The 18157-nt window shown below is 41.3% G+C and overlaps 1 protein-coding gene across 4 annotated transcripts in view; it reads left to right on the top strand.

Annotated features, from left to right (window-relative positions):
* Positions 1-18157, top strand: part of Cbx5 (chromobox 5) — a 40685-nt gene that overhangs the window by 12063 nt on the left and 10465 nt on the right. Inside the window, exons 1-4 of one of the 4 annotated variants that reach the window (XM_087209703.1) lie at positions 4874-4907; positions 5045-5145; positions 6709-6887; positions 13595-13781. In XM_087209703.1, coding sequence (XP_087065829.1) covers positions 6751-6887; positions 13595-13781 — 324 coding nt within the window. In that variant the 5' untranslated portion in view covers positions 4874-4907; positions 5045-5145; positions 6709-6750. Of the gene's footprint in view, positions 1-4782; positions 4908-5041; positions 5146-6708; positions 6888-13594; positions 13782-18157 lie in introns of those variants that run through there. The other 3 variants (XM_004872789.4, XM_004872788.4, XM_004872787.4) reach the window with 3 other exon arrangements.

Genomic DNA, 18157 nt, shown 5'->3' on the forward strand with positions numbered 1-18157 from the left:
GACTGAAGCCACTCATCAGCATATTTAATCAATCCATGTGCAGGGAGCTTTGCATATGTCCTTTTCCTTCCCTGCTCTTTGGCCCCTTAGCTTATAGAATTTATATTGGAACTCTAAAATGAAGAGACATCCCATTGATTACATACTTATCTTAACAATTGGCCTAACACCTCCACATAATTTGGGAGTAGTTCAATGAAGCCATGTATCAGTTGGCTTTCATCATCATTTTTTTTTTCAGATAGGGACTCAATCCAGTCTGACCTTTAACTTGTTAGCCCAAACTGGCCTTGAACTCAAGATCCTCCTGCCTCAGTTTCCCAGGTGCTGGGATTGCAGGCTGGCACCACCATGCCAGGCTCAGTTTTCATTGTTTTGAACTATAAAAAGTTTAACTAGGTGTGGTGGTGCATCCTTGTAATCTAGGCTACTCAGGAGGCTGAGGCAGGAAGATTGCAAGTTTGAGGTGTGTGTGAGGGGGAGGCATTTTATGTATTTTCTGGATTTCCCTAGCTTTTGTGTAAACCCTCTGTAATTGCTGGGAACTGACAATTTTTAGATGTTTTCTTTTACCCTCATAATATATAAAATTCTTTCCCCCCTCTTCTGGTTTACTTCCTCACCCCTTTTCTGTTTGGGGGGAATAATCATCTGTTAGAGTCCCTGTCAGCAGTTTGGAATGTGGGTTCTAACTGTGCCTGACCACAAAGTTCTTTAATGTTTTTCTAAGACTGATTTTTGTCCAAATCCCTGTTGTAGGCACCCCCCCCCTTCACAAGACTGAAGGGGGGCTAGGGATTTAGCTCAGTGGTTCTGGTGCCTGCCTTCCAAGTGCAAGGTCCCGAGTTCGAGCCCCAGTACTAAAAAAAAAAAAAAAAAAAAAGACTGAAGGGAATTTGCCTTGGCTCATGGACTTTTTGTTTTTGTTTTTAGTTTTTATTTATTTTTTTGTGGTGCTGGGGATTGAACTCGAGACCTTGGGCTTTCCAGGCAGGCGCCAGAACCACTGAGCTAAATCCCTGGCACTGTTTTTGTTTTTTGAGACAAGGTCTCACTATGTAGTTCAGGCTAGCCTTGAATTCCCAAACTCCCGGCAATCTGAATGCTGGGATCACAGGTATGCGCCAGCACACTTGTCCATTAACATAGTTATTGGGGCTTCTCTTTGCTGTGTCTTCATGGGCTTTAGTCGCTGAAATCTATCTATCTATGGTGGTTAATTCTTTTACCAGAGAGTTATGTCTGTATTCAAGACAGGGCTAAGAACTGTCTTGCTTTGAAAGATTCTAGAAACTTGAGAAGCTGCTCACTGCTTTCCATGAAGATTTCCACAAGGATAAGGTTGCACTCTCCTCTTCCTCTGTCATGGTATCGAGATTCTACCTTAATCACTCCGTCATCCTGCCTTTGGGTCTCATTTCTCAAATGGGCACACTCCCTCCCAGGCTCAGCGTGAGCCACCAGCATGATGCTTTATCTGGCCCAGGCTCTAGCCCTTAAATTGTCCGTCTGGCTTTGTGTTTCATTTGACCCTAATACATTGGGTCGCACTGTCTAAAAGAGAATTATGTCTCCTCCTCTGTCTGGGTGCATTTCTCATTTCTTACTCCTGCTCCTGAGCAGATCTGTAACTTCAAGGTTAAGATAAGACACATTCCATCAGAACTATGTCGTCATCCTTGCCAGCTTCTGATCTGTGACTGTCCGGGAGATTTACAAGACAACTGCGTGCCATTCTTTAAAGAATATTATGGTTGGACTCTGACTCCTGGCATCAGGCCCAATTTGATTTGTCGGCTGTTACAAAACCCATTTCCCAAAGAGAGAGGGACCTCAGCCCATGTGCCCTTTATATAGTTTAAGGATAAGAAGGATGGAGTGATCTGAACCCTTATTTTCTGATTTTAGAAGGAAGAGTGAACACTAGAATATTTTGTTCCTTTCCTGATTGAATTTTCTTTTCTCCTCCCTTCCTCCCTCCCTTCCTTCATGTATGGGAAATCAAATACAGGGCTTCACTTTCACACATGCTAAGTATTATAATGGCTCTATGGTTGAGCTCTGTCCCCAGCCTGAATCCCCTTTCTTTTTCTAAACATTTTATCAAAATATTATTATAGAGGGACCGGGGATTTAGCTCAGTGGTTTCGCCCCCTGCCACGCAAGTGAAAGGTCCCAAGTTCGATCCCCGGTACCAAAAAAAAAAATGTGATTCCAGATGTCATTTTTTTTTTCCTGTCATTTATTCCCTTCACAGAATTAGCATTAATCTTTTTCTTTCTCTTTTTGTTTTTTTTCTGTGTGTGTGTGTTTTGTTTGGTTTGGTCTTTTGAGACAGTCTCGCTATGCAGTCCAGGCTGGCCTTGAACTCACTATATAGCCCAGGCTGGCCTCGAACTTGAAGGAATCTTCCTGCTCTCAGCCTCCTGAGTGCTGGGATTACAGGCTCTCGTCCCCACACCAGGTATCATTGGTCTTTAATTCTGGCATCTCCAGTGCTTTTCTGAATGAGTATAGTACTTTACCTTTGAGAGAACTTACTCTGGTTTTTGAAGGTTTATTAGTTTTCCAGAGCCTTAAAAAGGTCACTGTTCCTTTTTTTTCTTATCTGCTAACATGTTAAGCTGCAGGAGGTACTGCATGGACATGGTTTACTGGTTTAGGAATCTGGAAGGTCACATATTTCTTCTTGCTGTTGTATTGGCCCTAACATAGTTCTATGAAAGATTCTCTTTGGGGGACATAATAGCTCTTTGGTTTTTTTGGGTGTTTTTTTTTGGTACTGGGGATCGAACTCAGGTCCTTGCGCTTGCGCAGCAGGCGGCAAAACCAGTGAGCTAAATCACCGGCCCGCTCTTTGGTTTCTTCTTAAACTCACTCTTTCCCTAGGAGGTAGGGAGTGGGATTTATTTGGTTTGCATTAATGTTGCTGGGGTTAGATCTAGAATTTATTTACTCAAGACCACACATGGCAAGTTAATCACAGAACCAGAACTCTTTTAATTTCCTTTTACTTTTTTTTTGAGACAGGGCCCCGACTGTCCTTGAAGTCACTATGTAGCCCAGGCTGCTGCTCTTGAACTCTTAAGAAATCCTCCTGCCTCAGCCTCCCCTTGCTAGGAGTACAGGTGTGTGCCACCAAGCACTGCTCTGTTTTAATATCTTTGGTTATGTTTTCCTATTCCTTAATTACATAGAGTTAAGAAAAGGTAAGAAGGGCCAGGGATTATTTAGCTCAGTGGTTCCACTGCCTGCCTTGCAAGCACAAGGTCCTGAGTTTGATCCCCAGTTCCAAAAAAGAAAAGAAAAGGTGGTAAGGAGAACAAAAAAGCTAAGAATTAAGAGTTGGAAAAGGCAGTTTTTACTCAGGTTTCTTGATAGTCTTTTCAGATTTGAGGAAATCCCTTGCAATTAAAAATGTTTAGTTTGGGGCCGGGGATTTATTTAGCTCAGTGGTTCCACCACCTGCCTCGTAAGTGCAAGGTCCCGAGTTCAATCCCTGGTACCAAAAAAAAAAATGTTTACTTTGATCTTATAACCTATTGTTTCTTCTGACAGCCAAAATAATGGCCACTCTCTGGTTTTCCTTAAGTAGGATTCTTTGCTTTTGATTGTCCCTTTTCCTTACTTTCCTAGGGCAGCAGCTTCTGACTAAATTCCTTTGGGGCTGGAAATGAGAGCACATGTTTAGTGTGTGTGAGCCTGTGGCCCTACCACCAGAGAGTGAAAGTTCCCTACTGTAAAGCAGAGTAGGGCTTTGGAGCTGTGTAAAGTGTGTGTTAGAGCCAGGTGAAAGAAAAATTTATAGAATTTAGTCTCTTTTCTTTATCCCAGTCTTTCCTCAAGTATAGTATTAGGAATTACTGATAAAGTGAATTCTGTATTAATAACGTATCAGATGGGTAATAATTACTAAGAAATCAGTTTGTTTTTGTTTTTGTTTTGTACCGGGGATCGAACTTGGGTCCCTGCGCTTGTGAGGCAAGGCAGCAGAACCACTGAGCTAAATCCCAGAAATGAGTTTTATAACATTACAAGAACAACTAATGAGCCAGGGATTTAGCTCTTTGGCGCTGTCCCTGCCTCACAAGTGCAAGGTCCTGAGTTTGATCCCCGGTACTGCAAAAACCCCAAAACAGCTAATGAGTAGCTTTAATTCAACAGTCATAATGGTGGCTGGCCTGCCCTTTCTTCCTTTTTGTAACCACTGTACTTAGGAATTAATTTTTTCCCCACCTATAATTTCGGTTGAAAGGGTTTTATGTCTTTTTCTTTATTTTTTGTCAGTGTTTCAAGTCTCTGGATTCTAGTTCTGTGTCTAATAATCCTCCCAAGTAGGTAAAGTTATATTGTATCTTTAAAATACTTCCCCTCCCCCTTTCTTGTTATTTCCCCCCAACCGATTTTAATTAACTGTACAGTGACAGATGGTAGAAAAGGCCCTGCCCAAAATGCTTCTAGTGGGCTAGATGGGGGGTGGTCTCTACGGAGCTTGCTGTAGAAGGACCTAGTCTTCCCCTCCCCCTTCCAGTGAGCTGTAATCTTGTTAGATGATCTTAAAATGCTATTGATTAATTTGCAGTGCTTTTAGAATAAATTTTGATTTAAAACCTAAGAACCCATTCCCTGGAGATCTGAATGCCTTAGCTTTGAGGCCAAGGGAGGTACCTTCCAACTTAGCCACCCAGTCTCCGCTGAAAAGGAAAGTTAAGCCTTTTAACTTTTCCATTCGCCTCTCCCCCTCTAGTACGGCTGCCAGTTGCCATGGCAACGGAGTGGGACAGCTGCGCAGTGGCGCCCAGGCAGCTGGGTGGGGGCGGGGGAGCTGCCAGCCCGCCAAGCCCCAGACCTGGGAGGGGAGGCCCCTCCTGTTAGCCCAGAGGGAAAGAAAGAACTGGGGCGATCCGGTAGGTAAAAGAGGGAACCCCAATTCATTTACTTTTGGGGCCTTTCTTTTGCATGAAGGTATAAAGGGAAATTTTCCTCTTCCTACCCTCAAACTGAAGAACACATATGTAAATCTTTGTTTTTCCTGGTGAAGCAGGGGAGACCGTAGCCACCATGCTTCACTGCATGCATCTAACATGGGGCTGGTTTTAACCCCAGCGCTCTGACCTAAACTGCTCAGCTCCCGGAAATTCCAAGGTGAGTGGGGGTGGGGGCGGGTACTCTCTCTGGAATATGACATTTCCTGTCTCTGGTGAGGTGGAGGCAGTATTTTAAATAAAACAAATCCAGATAGGTTTTCTTGAAGCTTAGCAGTCTCATAAATTCATCGAAAGATTATTTTAAAAGCCCCCTACCTACATTGTCCCACACCCTCCCCCTTCCAAATAAAGTATTTTAAGGAAAACAGCATTATTATGGGGCAATAATGGATACAGGCAGTTTTCTAGGTGGCCATAGCTATTGCTGGTAAGTTCAGAAGATAAGGTTTCTCACAATATATTCTTGTAATTATTTCTTAAAATGTACTGATTTGAAGTGAATTGATAGATACAACTTTTTGTGCATACTTGAACATAATTCTGAGATTAGTGGCCCTTTTACTCCTACGAGTACTTTTCTGGTCAAGATGAAAATATTTTAGAGAGTGTTGAAGAACATCTTCAAAGATTACAGCAAAATAAAAATGGAGTTCAGTTAAGAAAGCAGTTCCTGGTATTCTATAATTCAGACTGTAGGCACCATTTAACATGGTGAAGGACGCATTCTTAAAAATGACTATGGGAACAATAGTGTGGAAATTTTAAAAAAACTAAACTAAATTTTCTGTTTTGCACCCCCTGATGTGCATATTTCTGAGTTTAACTCAATTTCCATTTGTGTAGCCTTGCTTCAGCTTTCTTGGGCCTATGAATGGTTCCTCTGTGCTTTGAGGAGGCTTCATGTTGATGCTGAGTCTGGAGCCAGACTTTTTTCCTCCTCCTCTTCCTTTGGCTCAGAATCAGCTTCAGTTAAGAGAAGAGGCACCTCCTTAACTATTTGGGTTAGTTGAGCCCTGGGAATTACTGAATAATCCAGTGACTGATTTTTGAATTTCAGGACTAAAAATTTTTTTTCCTCCCTTGCTTCCCTCCCATCCTCAAATGAGCTTGCTAAAAAGGAGACTCAGTGTGTTTGAGATGTCAGTTTTGCTTTTGTGAGCTGATGGATGCTCTAAAGTGGACAGATTCAGTTTGTGTGAGGGAAATGTACTGAGTCACTGAAAACGTGGTGAAAGATCCCTTAGAGACCTTTTTTTTTTGCCCTGCCAAGAGACCAGTCAAGAGGCTCAGAGTAAAGTTACATTTTGTTGGCTTTGTTTTCATTTTTATAAACCCTTGTTCACATAGGAGGGAAAGGTTTTCCTTCTGTCTTTGTAAATTTTCCTAGAGGCTTACCACATTTCTCTCTGAGTTTCTGGTTTACAAACACAAAAGTAGCCAGGGCACATACAACACTTATCTTTTGGAATATGAAAATAGAGCATTTCAACAACTATGCCATCTAATAATTTTGATCTCTTTAAATGAAAAGAAAATTGTAGTTGTGGAAGTGAGGATTGACTCATTTTTTAAAATTAAATTCTTGGGGATTGTCTGTACAAGGACTAAAGAGGCAGGAAAAGGGCATCTGGCAACTTTGTGTCACACCCCCCTCCATCGCATCAAAAAGACAGTCTAATCCTGACTTGGATTGTAACCATTTTGTCCTTTCCCTTTGCAGGAATCCGGTGGCCTTAGTCCTTCAGGTGGAACGGTGTGCGACATGGGAAAGAAAACCAAGAGGACAGCTGACAGTTCTTCTTCAGAGGATGAGGAGGAGTATGTTGTGGAGAAAGTGTTAGACAGGCGTGTGGTGAAGGGGCAAGTGGAGTATCTGCTAAAGTGGAAAGGCTTTTCCGAGTAAGTGATTTTTTTAGGCCAGAAGACTATAAAGATAGAAATGCTCTGTTTACTTACTCATGAGCCACCCAACTTTGTCTTTTCTCCCCTCTTCAACAAACTATACAGCCTTCCTCCTTGTGGACCTAATGTGCTAGTGACTTGGCTTTTGAGAGCCACTGTAATGATGTAGTTGGGGGGACAGAACTGGGAGCCAGACTGCCTCGCTCCAGGTTACTGCTCTACCACTTGTAGTACCAGCTGGATAAGCTTAGCTAGTTTCTTTCATATTTTCTCAAAATACGGATAAGAAATAGTATTTAAACAAAGTTGTTGGGTAGATGTACAGAGCCTGACACAAGCACAATGTAAATATAAACTTGTTAATACTCTTAAATACAATTTAGATAAAATGTATACATTTAAGAAATGAGCAGAGCATGGTGGTGCACACTTGTAATACCAGCACTTGGGAGGCTGAGGCAGGAAAATCATGAGTTCAAGTCTAGCCTGGGCAATTTAGTGATTTAGTGAGAACCCTGTCTCTAAATTGTTTTTTCAGATGTTCTCTTAAATAAATAGGGGTTTTTTTGTTTTGTTTTGTTTTTTTGAGACAGGGTCATGCTGTGTAGTTCAGGCTGGCCTTGAACTCACTGCAGTCCTCCTGCCTCAGCCTCCCCAGTGCAGGGACTACTCACTGAGCTACCACACCCGGCACTCACAGTAGTTTAAGAAAGGGTTGGAGGCCAGGGGTGGTGGTGCATACCTGTAATCCCAGCACTGGGAGGCTGACATAGGAAGATCTTTATGAGTTTGAGGCCAGCCTGGACTGCACAGTGAAACTCTATCTCAAAAAAAAGGTTGAGGGGGGTTAGGAATGTAGCTCATTGTGAAGGCCCTGGGGTCAGGACCCTGTACAAAAAAAGGACGGAATGGTCAATTCTATAACCCATGGTTCTCCAAAATTGGATATTAGAATTTTTCCAAGATGAAGTCCCCATCTTAATGAGGGATTTAAATCTCAGACCAACATTTTTTTTTTTATGGTGAAAATAATGTGTATTTAGAATGAGCCAGCTGGACTCAGTTTAGATGATCCCAATTTTGTTGGCAACATCCAAAGCATCATAATCAGGAGCCAGTCGAACATGCGCCTTCTTCTGTCCATCAGGCCTGATTAGGGTATTGACCTTGGCCACATCAGTGTCATAGATGTTTGATCTGGTGCTTGTTGGCCTTGACATCCACAATGAATACGAGTGTGTTGTTGTCCTCTGTCTTCATGGCTGACTCTGTGGTCAGGGGGAACTTGATGATGGCATAGTGGTCAAGCTTGTTTCTCCTGGGGGCGCTTTTCTGAGGGTATTTCAGCTGCTGCTGGAGCCGCAGTGTCTTGGGACAGCAGAAGGTGAGCTTCCTTCTTTGCCTTCGGCGCCATCTTGGTAAAAAGGCTCAGACCAACATTTTATTTGTAAAAATTTCAAACACAGAGCCCAGGTGTGATGGATTCTTTGAATCCCAGCTACTTGGGAGGCTAAGGCAGGAAGATCATAAATTTGAGGTCAGCCTGGATGACTTAGCAAGACCAGTCACAAAATTTTTTTTAAAAATTAGGTTTAGCCAGGGGTTTAGCTCAGTGGTTCCACCACCTGCCTCGAAAGCACAAGGTCCTGAGTTCTATCCCCAGTACCAAAAAAAAAAAAAAAATTAGGGGTGAGATTGTAGCTCAGTGATTCCTGGGTTCCATCACCAGGATCACTGTAAAAAATAAACAACTGAAGTGAAAAAAATTTGTGGTAAGCACCTGTTTTTTTTGTTTTGTTTTGTTTTGGCTGTTGTTGGTTCTATTTCTTTTTTTTTTTTTGGAGACAAGGTCTCACTGTGTTGCCCACGCTGGCCTCAAACTCACCGAAATCCTCCTATTTTAGCCTCCAGTTTGCTGGGATTACAGTCATGCACTATTACAGCTGACCTTTTTTCTTTTTTTGGCAGTAGTGAATATTGAACCCAGGGCCTTATACATAGTAGACAAATGCTTTACCACTGAGCTACATCCCTATCCCTAACCATCTAGTTGTTTTTTGTTTTTGGTACCGGGGATTGAACTCAGGACCTTGTGCTTGCGAGGCAGGTGGCAGCACCACTGAACTAAATTCCCGGCCTATCTAACCACCTAGTTATACAACTAACACTTTAATATAATTTTTGTATCTTTTTATTTATTTTTATTTTTATTTTTATTTTTGGTACTGGGGATCGAACTTAGGTCCTTGCGCTTGCGCAGCAGGTGGCGAAACCACTGAGCTAAATCCCCGGCCCTATTTTTTGGGGGGGGACAAGGTCCTGTTATGTAGTTCAGGCTGCCCTTAAACTCACTATGTAACCACACTTAGCATAAAAATTTAAATGTTTTGCCAATACTTTTTTTTTTTGGTACTGGGGATCGAACTTGGGACCTTGCACTTGCGAGGCAGGAGGCGGCACCACTGAGCTAAATCCCTGGCCCAAAGTTTATTTTTGTTTGAAGTTTTTTTTTTGGAACCAGGGCTCCAACTCGGGACCTTGAACTTGGGACGAACTTGGGACCTTGCGCTTGCAAGGCAAGTGCTGGAACCACTGAGCTAAATCTCCAGCCCCATTTTTGCCAATACTTTTGGATAAAGTCAGGAACTTTTGGAACATACTGAAGCTTATTTTATTGCATGAATTAAGGATTCTCAACTAGAGTACTCTGAGCATTTAAGATGAGACAGTTTATGCATTGTAGGTGTTTAGCATTTCTAGCACACATAGTACTAAATGTGGGTAATACAGTGTCAGAAAATGCCTTCTATATTTTTTGTCTTGTTTTGTTTTTGAGACAGGGTCTCAGTATGTAGTTCAGGGTGTCCTTGAACTCTGTGGCCTAGGCTGGCCTTGAACTCACAGCAATCCTCCTGCCTCAGCCTCCCAAGTACTAGGATTATAGGCAAGTGCCACCACACGTGACTGCCCTCTATATTATTTAAGAGGAGTGGTGTCATGCACAGCTTGTACTAGATAAGAGAACCTTTGAGTTTGAGAGACCCAAGAATTCTATGAGATAGGAGTTAAAATAGTACCACAGATTTTGAGGGGATCAGGTCCATTGAATCACCACTAGAAATACTCCTGTGTTTAAAGGGTCCTTAAAACTATGTCTGTCTTTAAGGTACTAGCTCCTTACTATAGATTAAAAAAGGGAAAGACGGGTGGGTATGGTGGCATATGCTAGCCAGTAATCCCAGCGCACTGGGAGGCTAAGGCAGAAGGATTGAAACTTCAAGCCCCGCCTGGCCGACTAAGTGACTTACAAAGACCCCATCACAAAAGAAAAAATAAAAATGGCTGGGAATGTAGCTCAGTGTGAAGGTCCTGGGTTCAATGCCCAGTACTATAGAGAGAAAAGAAAAATGATAAAATTTGAGATACAGTTAAATCATTTATCCAGTGTCATAAATGCCTAGAATTTCATAAAAGACTAATAAATTTTGCTGTCCCATACCTACCCAGCATTGTCCACATCAAAGTACCTAAGTATCAGTGGATGCCCTTCAGTGGACACCAGAAACCATACATAGTACTGAACCCAGCCAGTCATGATGGCTCATGCCTATAATCTCAGCACTGGGAGGTTGAGGTCAGGAGTTCCACCTGGGCAACTTAGCAAGACCTTGTCTCAAGATAAAAAATTTAAAAAGAACTGGGGATGTAGTTCAGTGTGAAGGACCTGGGTTCAATTTCTAGTACTGCAAAAGAAACGAAAAGGGGGGGAAATACCAACAGCAAAATAGGTTCTGAGACACTTTTGGTATGTATTCTTGGCTTTGTTTGAACTTGTGATCCTCCTGCCCCAGTCCCACCAAGGGTGGATATTACAGGCCTGCACCACCATGCCCAGCTCAAAAAAGAACAATATACTATAATAAAAGTTACGTGAATGTGATCTTGCTCTTAAAATATCCTTTATATTGTATTCACTCTTTTGGTGATAGGAGATGATGCAGTGCCTGTCCAATGAGATGAAGGTGAATGATGTAGGCATAATAGTATAGTGTTCTGCTACTACGAAAGTGTTACTGGAACACAGCACTGTGGTACCCCATGCCCTTCAGTCTGTTAACAGACAACTACTAAAAGACTAAATGGTTCATAGTGTGTGGATATTTTGGACAAAAAGATGATTCACATCCTAGACAGAACAGAGTAAGTGTAAGATCTCATCATGTTACCCAGAACAGTGTGCGATTTTTTTTTTTTTTTTTTTGGTACCAGGGATCGAACTGGGGACCTTGTACTTGCGAAGCAGGCAGCAGAACCATTGAGCTAAATCCCCGCCCCAGAACATTGTGGTATTTAAAATGTATTGTTTGGGCCGGGGATTTAGTTCAGTGGTTTCGCCGCCACAAGGACCCAAGTTCGATCCCTGGTACCAAAAATAAATAAATAAATAAAATGTGTTGTTTATTTCTGGAGTTTTCCACTTAATACTTCTGGACTACAGTTGACCACAGAATGTGAAAGCATAGGTAAGAGGGAGCTACTGTATGTGCTAGGCAGTGATCATAGTCTACCTCTTTTTTTTTTTTTTTTTTTTTTTGCGGTACTGGGGATTGAACTCAGGACCTTGTGCTTTTGAGGCAGGCAAGGTGCCACTGAGCTAAATCCCCGGCCCATATTCTACCTCTTATGTTCTCCATAATCCTCATAAAAGCCTTTAGAAATATTTTCAGTTTCCAGAGGAAATTAGCAAAGCTATTTCCTAAAGACTGCATAACTTACAGGTCATACAACAGGATCTTTGATCTTCAAAACCCAGGCTCTTTTTAAAGTATATCATGCTAGGGCTGGGGATTTAGCTCAGTGGTTTTGCTGCCTGCTGTGCAAGCTCAAGGACCGGAGTTCAATCCCCGGTACCAGGAAAAAAAAAAAAAAAAAGAATAACAAAACAAGATAAAGTATATCATGCTATCTATCCAGTGAAAATTGTGAGGCAGCTGGCGGCACCACTGAGCTAAATCCCTGGCCCTATCAAGTGAAAATTGTTTGAAGTTGACACAGCAGTACCAAAATGGGAGGAAAAATTCTATCATAGGACTGGCTTTCTTATAATCAGCAGATTGTATCCCACGCTCAGGTCTGTTTCTTGTGTGAGTGTCTGTCCTCCTCTTGATCGTTTTGTTTTATGAGACAGAGTCACTATGTAGTCCAGGCGATCCTCAAACTCTAGATCCTCAGGTGTCAGCTTCCCAGTACTTGAATTGCAGGCGTACACAACCATGACAAGTCCTCTTGATTTTGGCACCATAATTTCCTCTGATCTATGGGTTTGGGGGAAAGTTACTGGGTAATAATTGTTTTTGTAGAGATAGGGATATAAAGGAAAGTCTCTCTCTCTCTCTCTCTCTTTCTCTCTCTCTCTCTCTTCTTTTTCTCTTTCTCTTCCTCTCTTTCTAAGATACAATATCACTATGTAGCCCAGGCTGGCTTGAACTTGGGGCAATCTGCCTGCCTCAGCCTCCTGAGTGGTGGGATTACAGGCGTGCACCACCACAATAGCCAAAGTTGGTTATTAAAATAGCTTTATTAAAGTATATACTATAAAATTCACTGATTGAAATTGTGTATTTCCATGATTTTTGTAAATTTACAGTTGTATAACTAATACTATCTGAAGTATTACCATACCTGAGATTCAGAAGATTTACACACACACACATATACACATACCCATTCCACTGTGGCTATTTGTGGTTAATCCCAACTCACTTTCAGCCTTGGTCTCCTTCAGCTTCAGGTGACCACTAATCTGCTTTCTGTCTAAATTTGTCTTGCATAGGCATTTTATATAAATGGAATCAGAAAGTATGTATTCCCTTCTGCTTTCATTCACTTAATATAATGTTTCTGAGGTTCTTTCAAGTTGAATTATTAGTATTTTGTTTCTCTTTTTTGTGTGTGTGATACCAGGGATCGAACTCAGGACCCTGCACTTGCAAGGCAGGTGCAGCGCCACTGAGCTAAATCCCCAGCTCAGTATTTTGTTTCTTTCTGGTGCTTGAATAGTATTCCCATTGTATGGGTATACCACATTTCGATTTTTCATTCATTCACAGGTTGATGGACATTTGAATTTGTTTTCTGGTTTTGCCCATTGAAATGTTCCTGTAAATTACCATGTGCAAGTCTTTATATAGACGTTTTTTCATTTCTCTTGAGTAGAATTTTAAGATCAAATTTGCTATAGCTTTAATTTATTGATTGTTTGGATTGCTGTGCCAGGGATCAAATCCAGGGTCTTACACATGCCAGGTAAGTGCTCTCACATTCTCTAGCTCCTTATTATGTCCTTTAAACATAGGATTTCTCTCCATTTTGTCTACGTATGCTTTTTTTTAATATAGACAGGTTTCGCTATTCAGTTCAGGCTGGCCTTGAACTCTGTAGCCCAGGCTGGGCTCAAACTTGTAGCAATCTTCCTACCTCAGCCCACCAAGTGCTGGGATTACAGGTGTGCACCACCATGCTTGGCTTACATGTACTATTTACAATAAGACATTGGAGGGCCCAGGGATGTAGTTCAGTGGTACCATGCCTGCCTGACAAGTGGAAAGTCCTGAGTTCAATTCCCAGTACCAAAAAAAAAAAAGACATTGGATTTTTTTCCCCCTCTCATTATTTATGTTTTTCTTTCCATTCTTCTTGCTCAGGGAACATAATACTTGGGAACCAGAGAAAAACTTGGATTGCCCTGAACTAATTTCTGAGTTTATGAAAAAGTATAAGAAGATGAAGGAGGGTGAAAATAATAAACCCAGGGAGAAGTCAGAAAGTAATAAGAGGAAATCCAATTTCTCGAACAGTGCTGATGATATCAAGTCGAAAAAAAAGAGAGAGGTAAGCTTCCTTCCCTTTTCCCAATAAGCTATTTTTTTTGCCACCTCCCACCGGTAGAGGGGCACAGTTTAGTTACTTTTCTTGTGAGGATGAACCTAGAAGGGGGGAGGTAAGTTACCCGACAGAGGAGCTTCCAAGGAGGCACGTGGAGGCGCCCCCTTCTGGTTGAGTGAGAAGTGTAATTTGTGGTCATTGAATTCGTATTAAAGTGGCAAAATTAAATCTGTAAAACATTAAACCATTCTGTCTTCTCCATAAATAGAGTGGACCCTTGATTTATGAACTCCGTTCATTCTCAGGGCTGATTGTACCTCAAATTAGTCAGTTGAAGGCTCAGATTCCTCTACACAGCCTTCAAAGTCTCTCAGTGGCAGATCTCAGTGTCCTTAGAGAGACATTGACCCAGGATTTCTCAGTTAACTCCACACAGGACAGGATGTAATGTTCCTTCCAGAACTCTTTAAGGGTTAAATCTGTATCTGAGACCATCTGGAAGCACAACTGGCTGGCATCTGGGTCATAACTCAAAACTTTGTTCATAAGTTAAAACTAAAATTCTGGTCATAACCTGAGGTGTTCATAAGTAAGGGGGTTCAGGTTGGGTTGTAACTCGAGGGCCCACAAAAATGTAAATAGTTGTTTTATTGAAGGATGATCTTTGGTGATTTTTTTTTTTATAGTACTGGGAGTTGAACTCAGGACCTTGCATTTGCCAGGGTGATTTTTTTAAAGAATGGAAATTAGGTTTGTTTTTTGAGATGGGGTCTCACTATGTAGTTCAGGTTAACCTTGAAATATGTAGCCCAAGCTGGCCTTGAACTTACAGTGATCCTCCTCCTTCACTCTCCTGAGTGCTGGGATTACAAGTATGTGCCACTATGCCCAGCTGGAAATAATTTTGTCATGAGTGACTTTTTTTTTTTTGGTACTGGGGATTGAACTTGGGTCCTTGCACTTGGGAGGCAGGCGATGGAACCACTGAGCTAAATCCCCAGCCCCTTGGAAATAAGTTTTGAAATGTTCACCACTTTGTTTATTTATTCCAGTGATAGCACTTATTTTCCATCCTTTATGTATGTTTTATAAAGGAGGAGAGGTTTAATTTGGCTCATTGTATGTATGTACTTTTTTTTTTGGTACTGGGGATCGAACTCGGGTCCTTGCGCTTGCGAGGCAGGCAGCAGAACCACTGAGCTAAATCCTGGGCCCCGTATGTATGAACTTTTATTTGAGGTGAAATTTGCATAATATAAAGTTAACTTTTTTCTTTTTGATTTATTGAGACAGGGTCTCGCTATGTAGCCCAGGCTGCCCTTGAACTCATGGCAATCCTCCTGTCTCAGCCTCCTGAGTGGTGGGATTACAGGTGTGCACCACCATGCCCGACATTATTTTTATTTGTTTTTTGAGGTACTGGGGCTTCACACTGAGCTACATCCTAAGTTGATTTTTTCTTTTTTTTCTTTTTTTTGAGATGGTCTCACTGTACAGCCCAGGCTGGTCTTCAATTCACTGTGTACCCTAGGCTGGCCTTGAACTAGCATCAGTCCTGCCTTAGCCTCTTGAATGCTGGGATTAGAGGCATGCACCACCACACCTGGCCGATTTTTAAATTTTTTTAAATTAAAAATAGTTTATTTTATTTTTTTGAGATAAGGTCTCATTTAGTTGTCCAGGGTGGGCTTGAACTTGTGATCTTCCTGCCTCAGCCTGCCAGAATGCTAAGATTACAGACATGCCCTACTATGCCTGGCTAAAATTAACCTTTATTTTACTTTATTATTTTTTGAAATTAAAGTCTTGATATGTAGCACAGGCTGGCTTTGAACTCACAGGGATCCTCTTACCTCTTCCTAGTGAGTGCTGGCATTATAGGCATACACCACCATACCCAGCTAAAATTAACCTTTTTTTTTTGTACCTGGGATAAAACTCAGGACCTCACACTTGCCAGGCAGGCACTTTGCCACTGAGCTAAATCCCCAACCCTAAAATTAACCATTTTAAAGTGCACAGTTCAGTAATATTTATATTCTCTCTTGATCTTATGTCCACATACTCCAAATAAAAAATTAAATTTTTTCATCTTCGTTTTGAATCTTTTTATTGTATAGTCTGGAAGTATATTTGTGAAATTTTGGTCTGATTCAGTTGCTTTAATCCTTTTCATCTTAGCTCTGAAGTAACTAGCATAGGCACTATTATTTATTTATTTATTTATTTATTTATTTATTTATTTATTTTTGGTACTGGGGATCAAACTCAGGACCTTGCACTTTCGAGGCAGGTGGCAGAACCACTGAGCTAAATCTCCTGCCCCTAATAGTCACTATTATTGCCTCTCTTTCTCATCTATTTGTTTTCCATCTGTGAGTGTACACACACACACTCCACCCCCTGGCTTTCACTCCATTTATCAAGGTTAGGAAGACTTTTGTGGTGAAGGATATATCAAACACTTAAAGTTTAATAAAATAAAAGCATAAGTCTACTTCTGAATCTTCTAGCATCACTGCCACAAGAACCCCTATTTATCTTCATTCTGCTTGGATACTCATCTTGCTCAAACATTAATTCTCAATCCTGACTGCACATTAGAATCATTGAGCGGTTCCTTTAAACAATCTCCAGTGCCCAAGATGTGCCCCTGATCAGTTAAGTAAGAATTTCTGTAGGCTGGACCCAGGCATCAGGGTTTTATAAAGGCTTACGCAGGTGATTCCTGGTTTCTATAGAGGAAGAAATGGGAAAGTAGCTTAACAAAATGAACTGAAATGACTGTGGAGGATAGAAGAGAAAGTGGACCCACAATTTGTGTGTCTCCTTCTTTCCTTGATTAATTCTGGTTTTGTTTACAACCTTATTTTAAAACTGTCCTGTTCTGGTGAAGTCTGTATTACTATGATACATTGTAACGATAAAGGATTTGAGAAAGCTTTCTAAGGAGCTAGGATATGATCCTCCCCACACACACTTTTGGTTTTTTTTATTAGTCTTTTGTATTTGGGCTTTTGTCATTTGATTCATTTTGTAGCTAAAAGCAAAGCCAACACAGCATTAAGACTTCTAACTAGGCATTTGTGACAGATAGTATGTAGATCCCTAACCTAGCATTTCTGTCATTTGAAAAGGGAGCATTCTTAATTACCTGGCTTAGTGCCACTGGTCAGTGTAGAGAGTTTTATTCCTAGTCCAGGTTCTGAAGCTGCTGACCTTGAAAAAACCCCCATGTGTCCCTTATATCACATTGTTCATCTGGGGCCCCTGATAGCATTCTCAGCAGCACTGGTGGCTGGCAGGTAGACAGCTGGGAAGATAGGTGACTGTAGGTTTTAAAGGTACAGGAGGGGATTGTGTTTCTTTAGACCACTGCAGAAGAAATTTGTTAGTCGGCATTATGCCTGATTTAAGATTACTGCCTGTGTGATGATTTTAGCATTTTCCTCGCCTCGGCTCCTTTTCAACAGCTTGACATTTTTCTTCCATTCTCCCCTCCTTCCCTCCCTATGTGGCAAACTGTTTTCAGCTGCCAGCTATGATTTACTACTTAGTCTATGCGCCAGCATTCCAGCTGTGAGCAGCTGTGTGCACATCTGGGAACCTCTTCTCTTTAAGGGGCCCCAAAAGAGGCTATGTTTTTAAAAGTCAGTATCTCCCCTTGATCCGTGCATGGAATTTCCTTCCTATTGTGGGTTCTGGTATCTTCGGGGTAACCTGGACCCTGCATGCTTTTGTATCTCTCAGGAAAGTAATGTAAATATCAGATCAAAGAGATCTTATGAAAATCAGACAACAGAGAGTTTGTTCATTTGAGTAGTCATCCTAAATTTTTTTCTGTGCTCTTACTGGGTAAACTAGTATTATCCTCCATTAAATATTTTTAAAAAATTATCTGGTTTGGATAAAAATTTACTTTTTTGCTCTTACCAGTGTCATCGCACTTGGATCAGACCTTGTGTTTCCTGTCTAGATTGCATTGATTGTATTCAGAGCAAGTTTGAACACTCTTCTCATGAGTTACCAGCTGGCTAGTTTGTAATCACAGTTCAGTTTTGCCTTCTGATGTTAACACCTCATCCACATTGGGAAGGGATAGGCAGGCACCAGAATTTCTTCTCCAGCCAAGTATGTGTATAGGTATTGGTATTTTTGATCTTTGAAATTTGCTGTCTTTCAGTATTGGCCCTACATCACTCTTGCCTTTTCTTTCATAATATAAGTGACTATGAAAAGAATTAAAATTACTGGTCACTGTTAAGGTAAATTAAAAGTCTAAAAAAATCAGGTTTGAGAGTATATTTGCAGTTTATAAAATGAAAAAAGTTGGGGGTTTTTTTGGTACTGGGGATCGAACTTTGGACCTTGCTCTTGCAAAG

Source organism: Heterocephalus glaber, unplaced genomic scaffold (assembly GCF_053883595.1).
Source record: "Heterocephalus glaber isolate CG9 unplaced genomic scaffold, H.glaber_assembly_v1.0 deba00001060, whole genome shotgun sequence".
Taxonomy (NCBI): Eukaryota; Metazoa; Chordata; class Mammalia; order Rodentia; family Bathyergidae; genus Heterocephalus; species Heterocephalus glaber.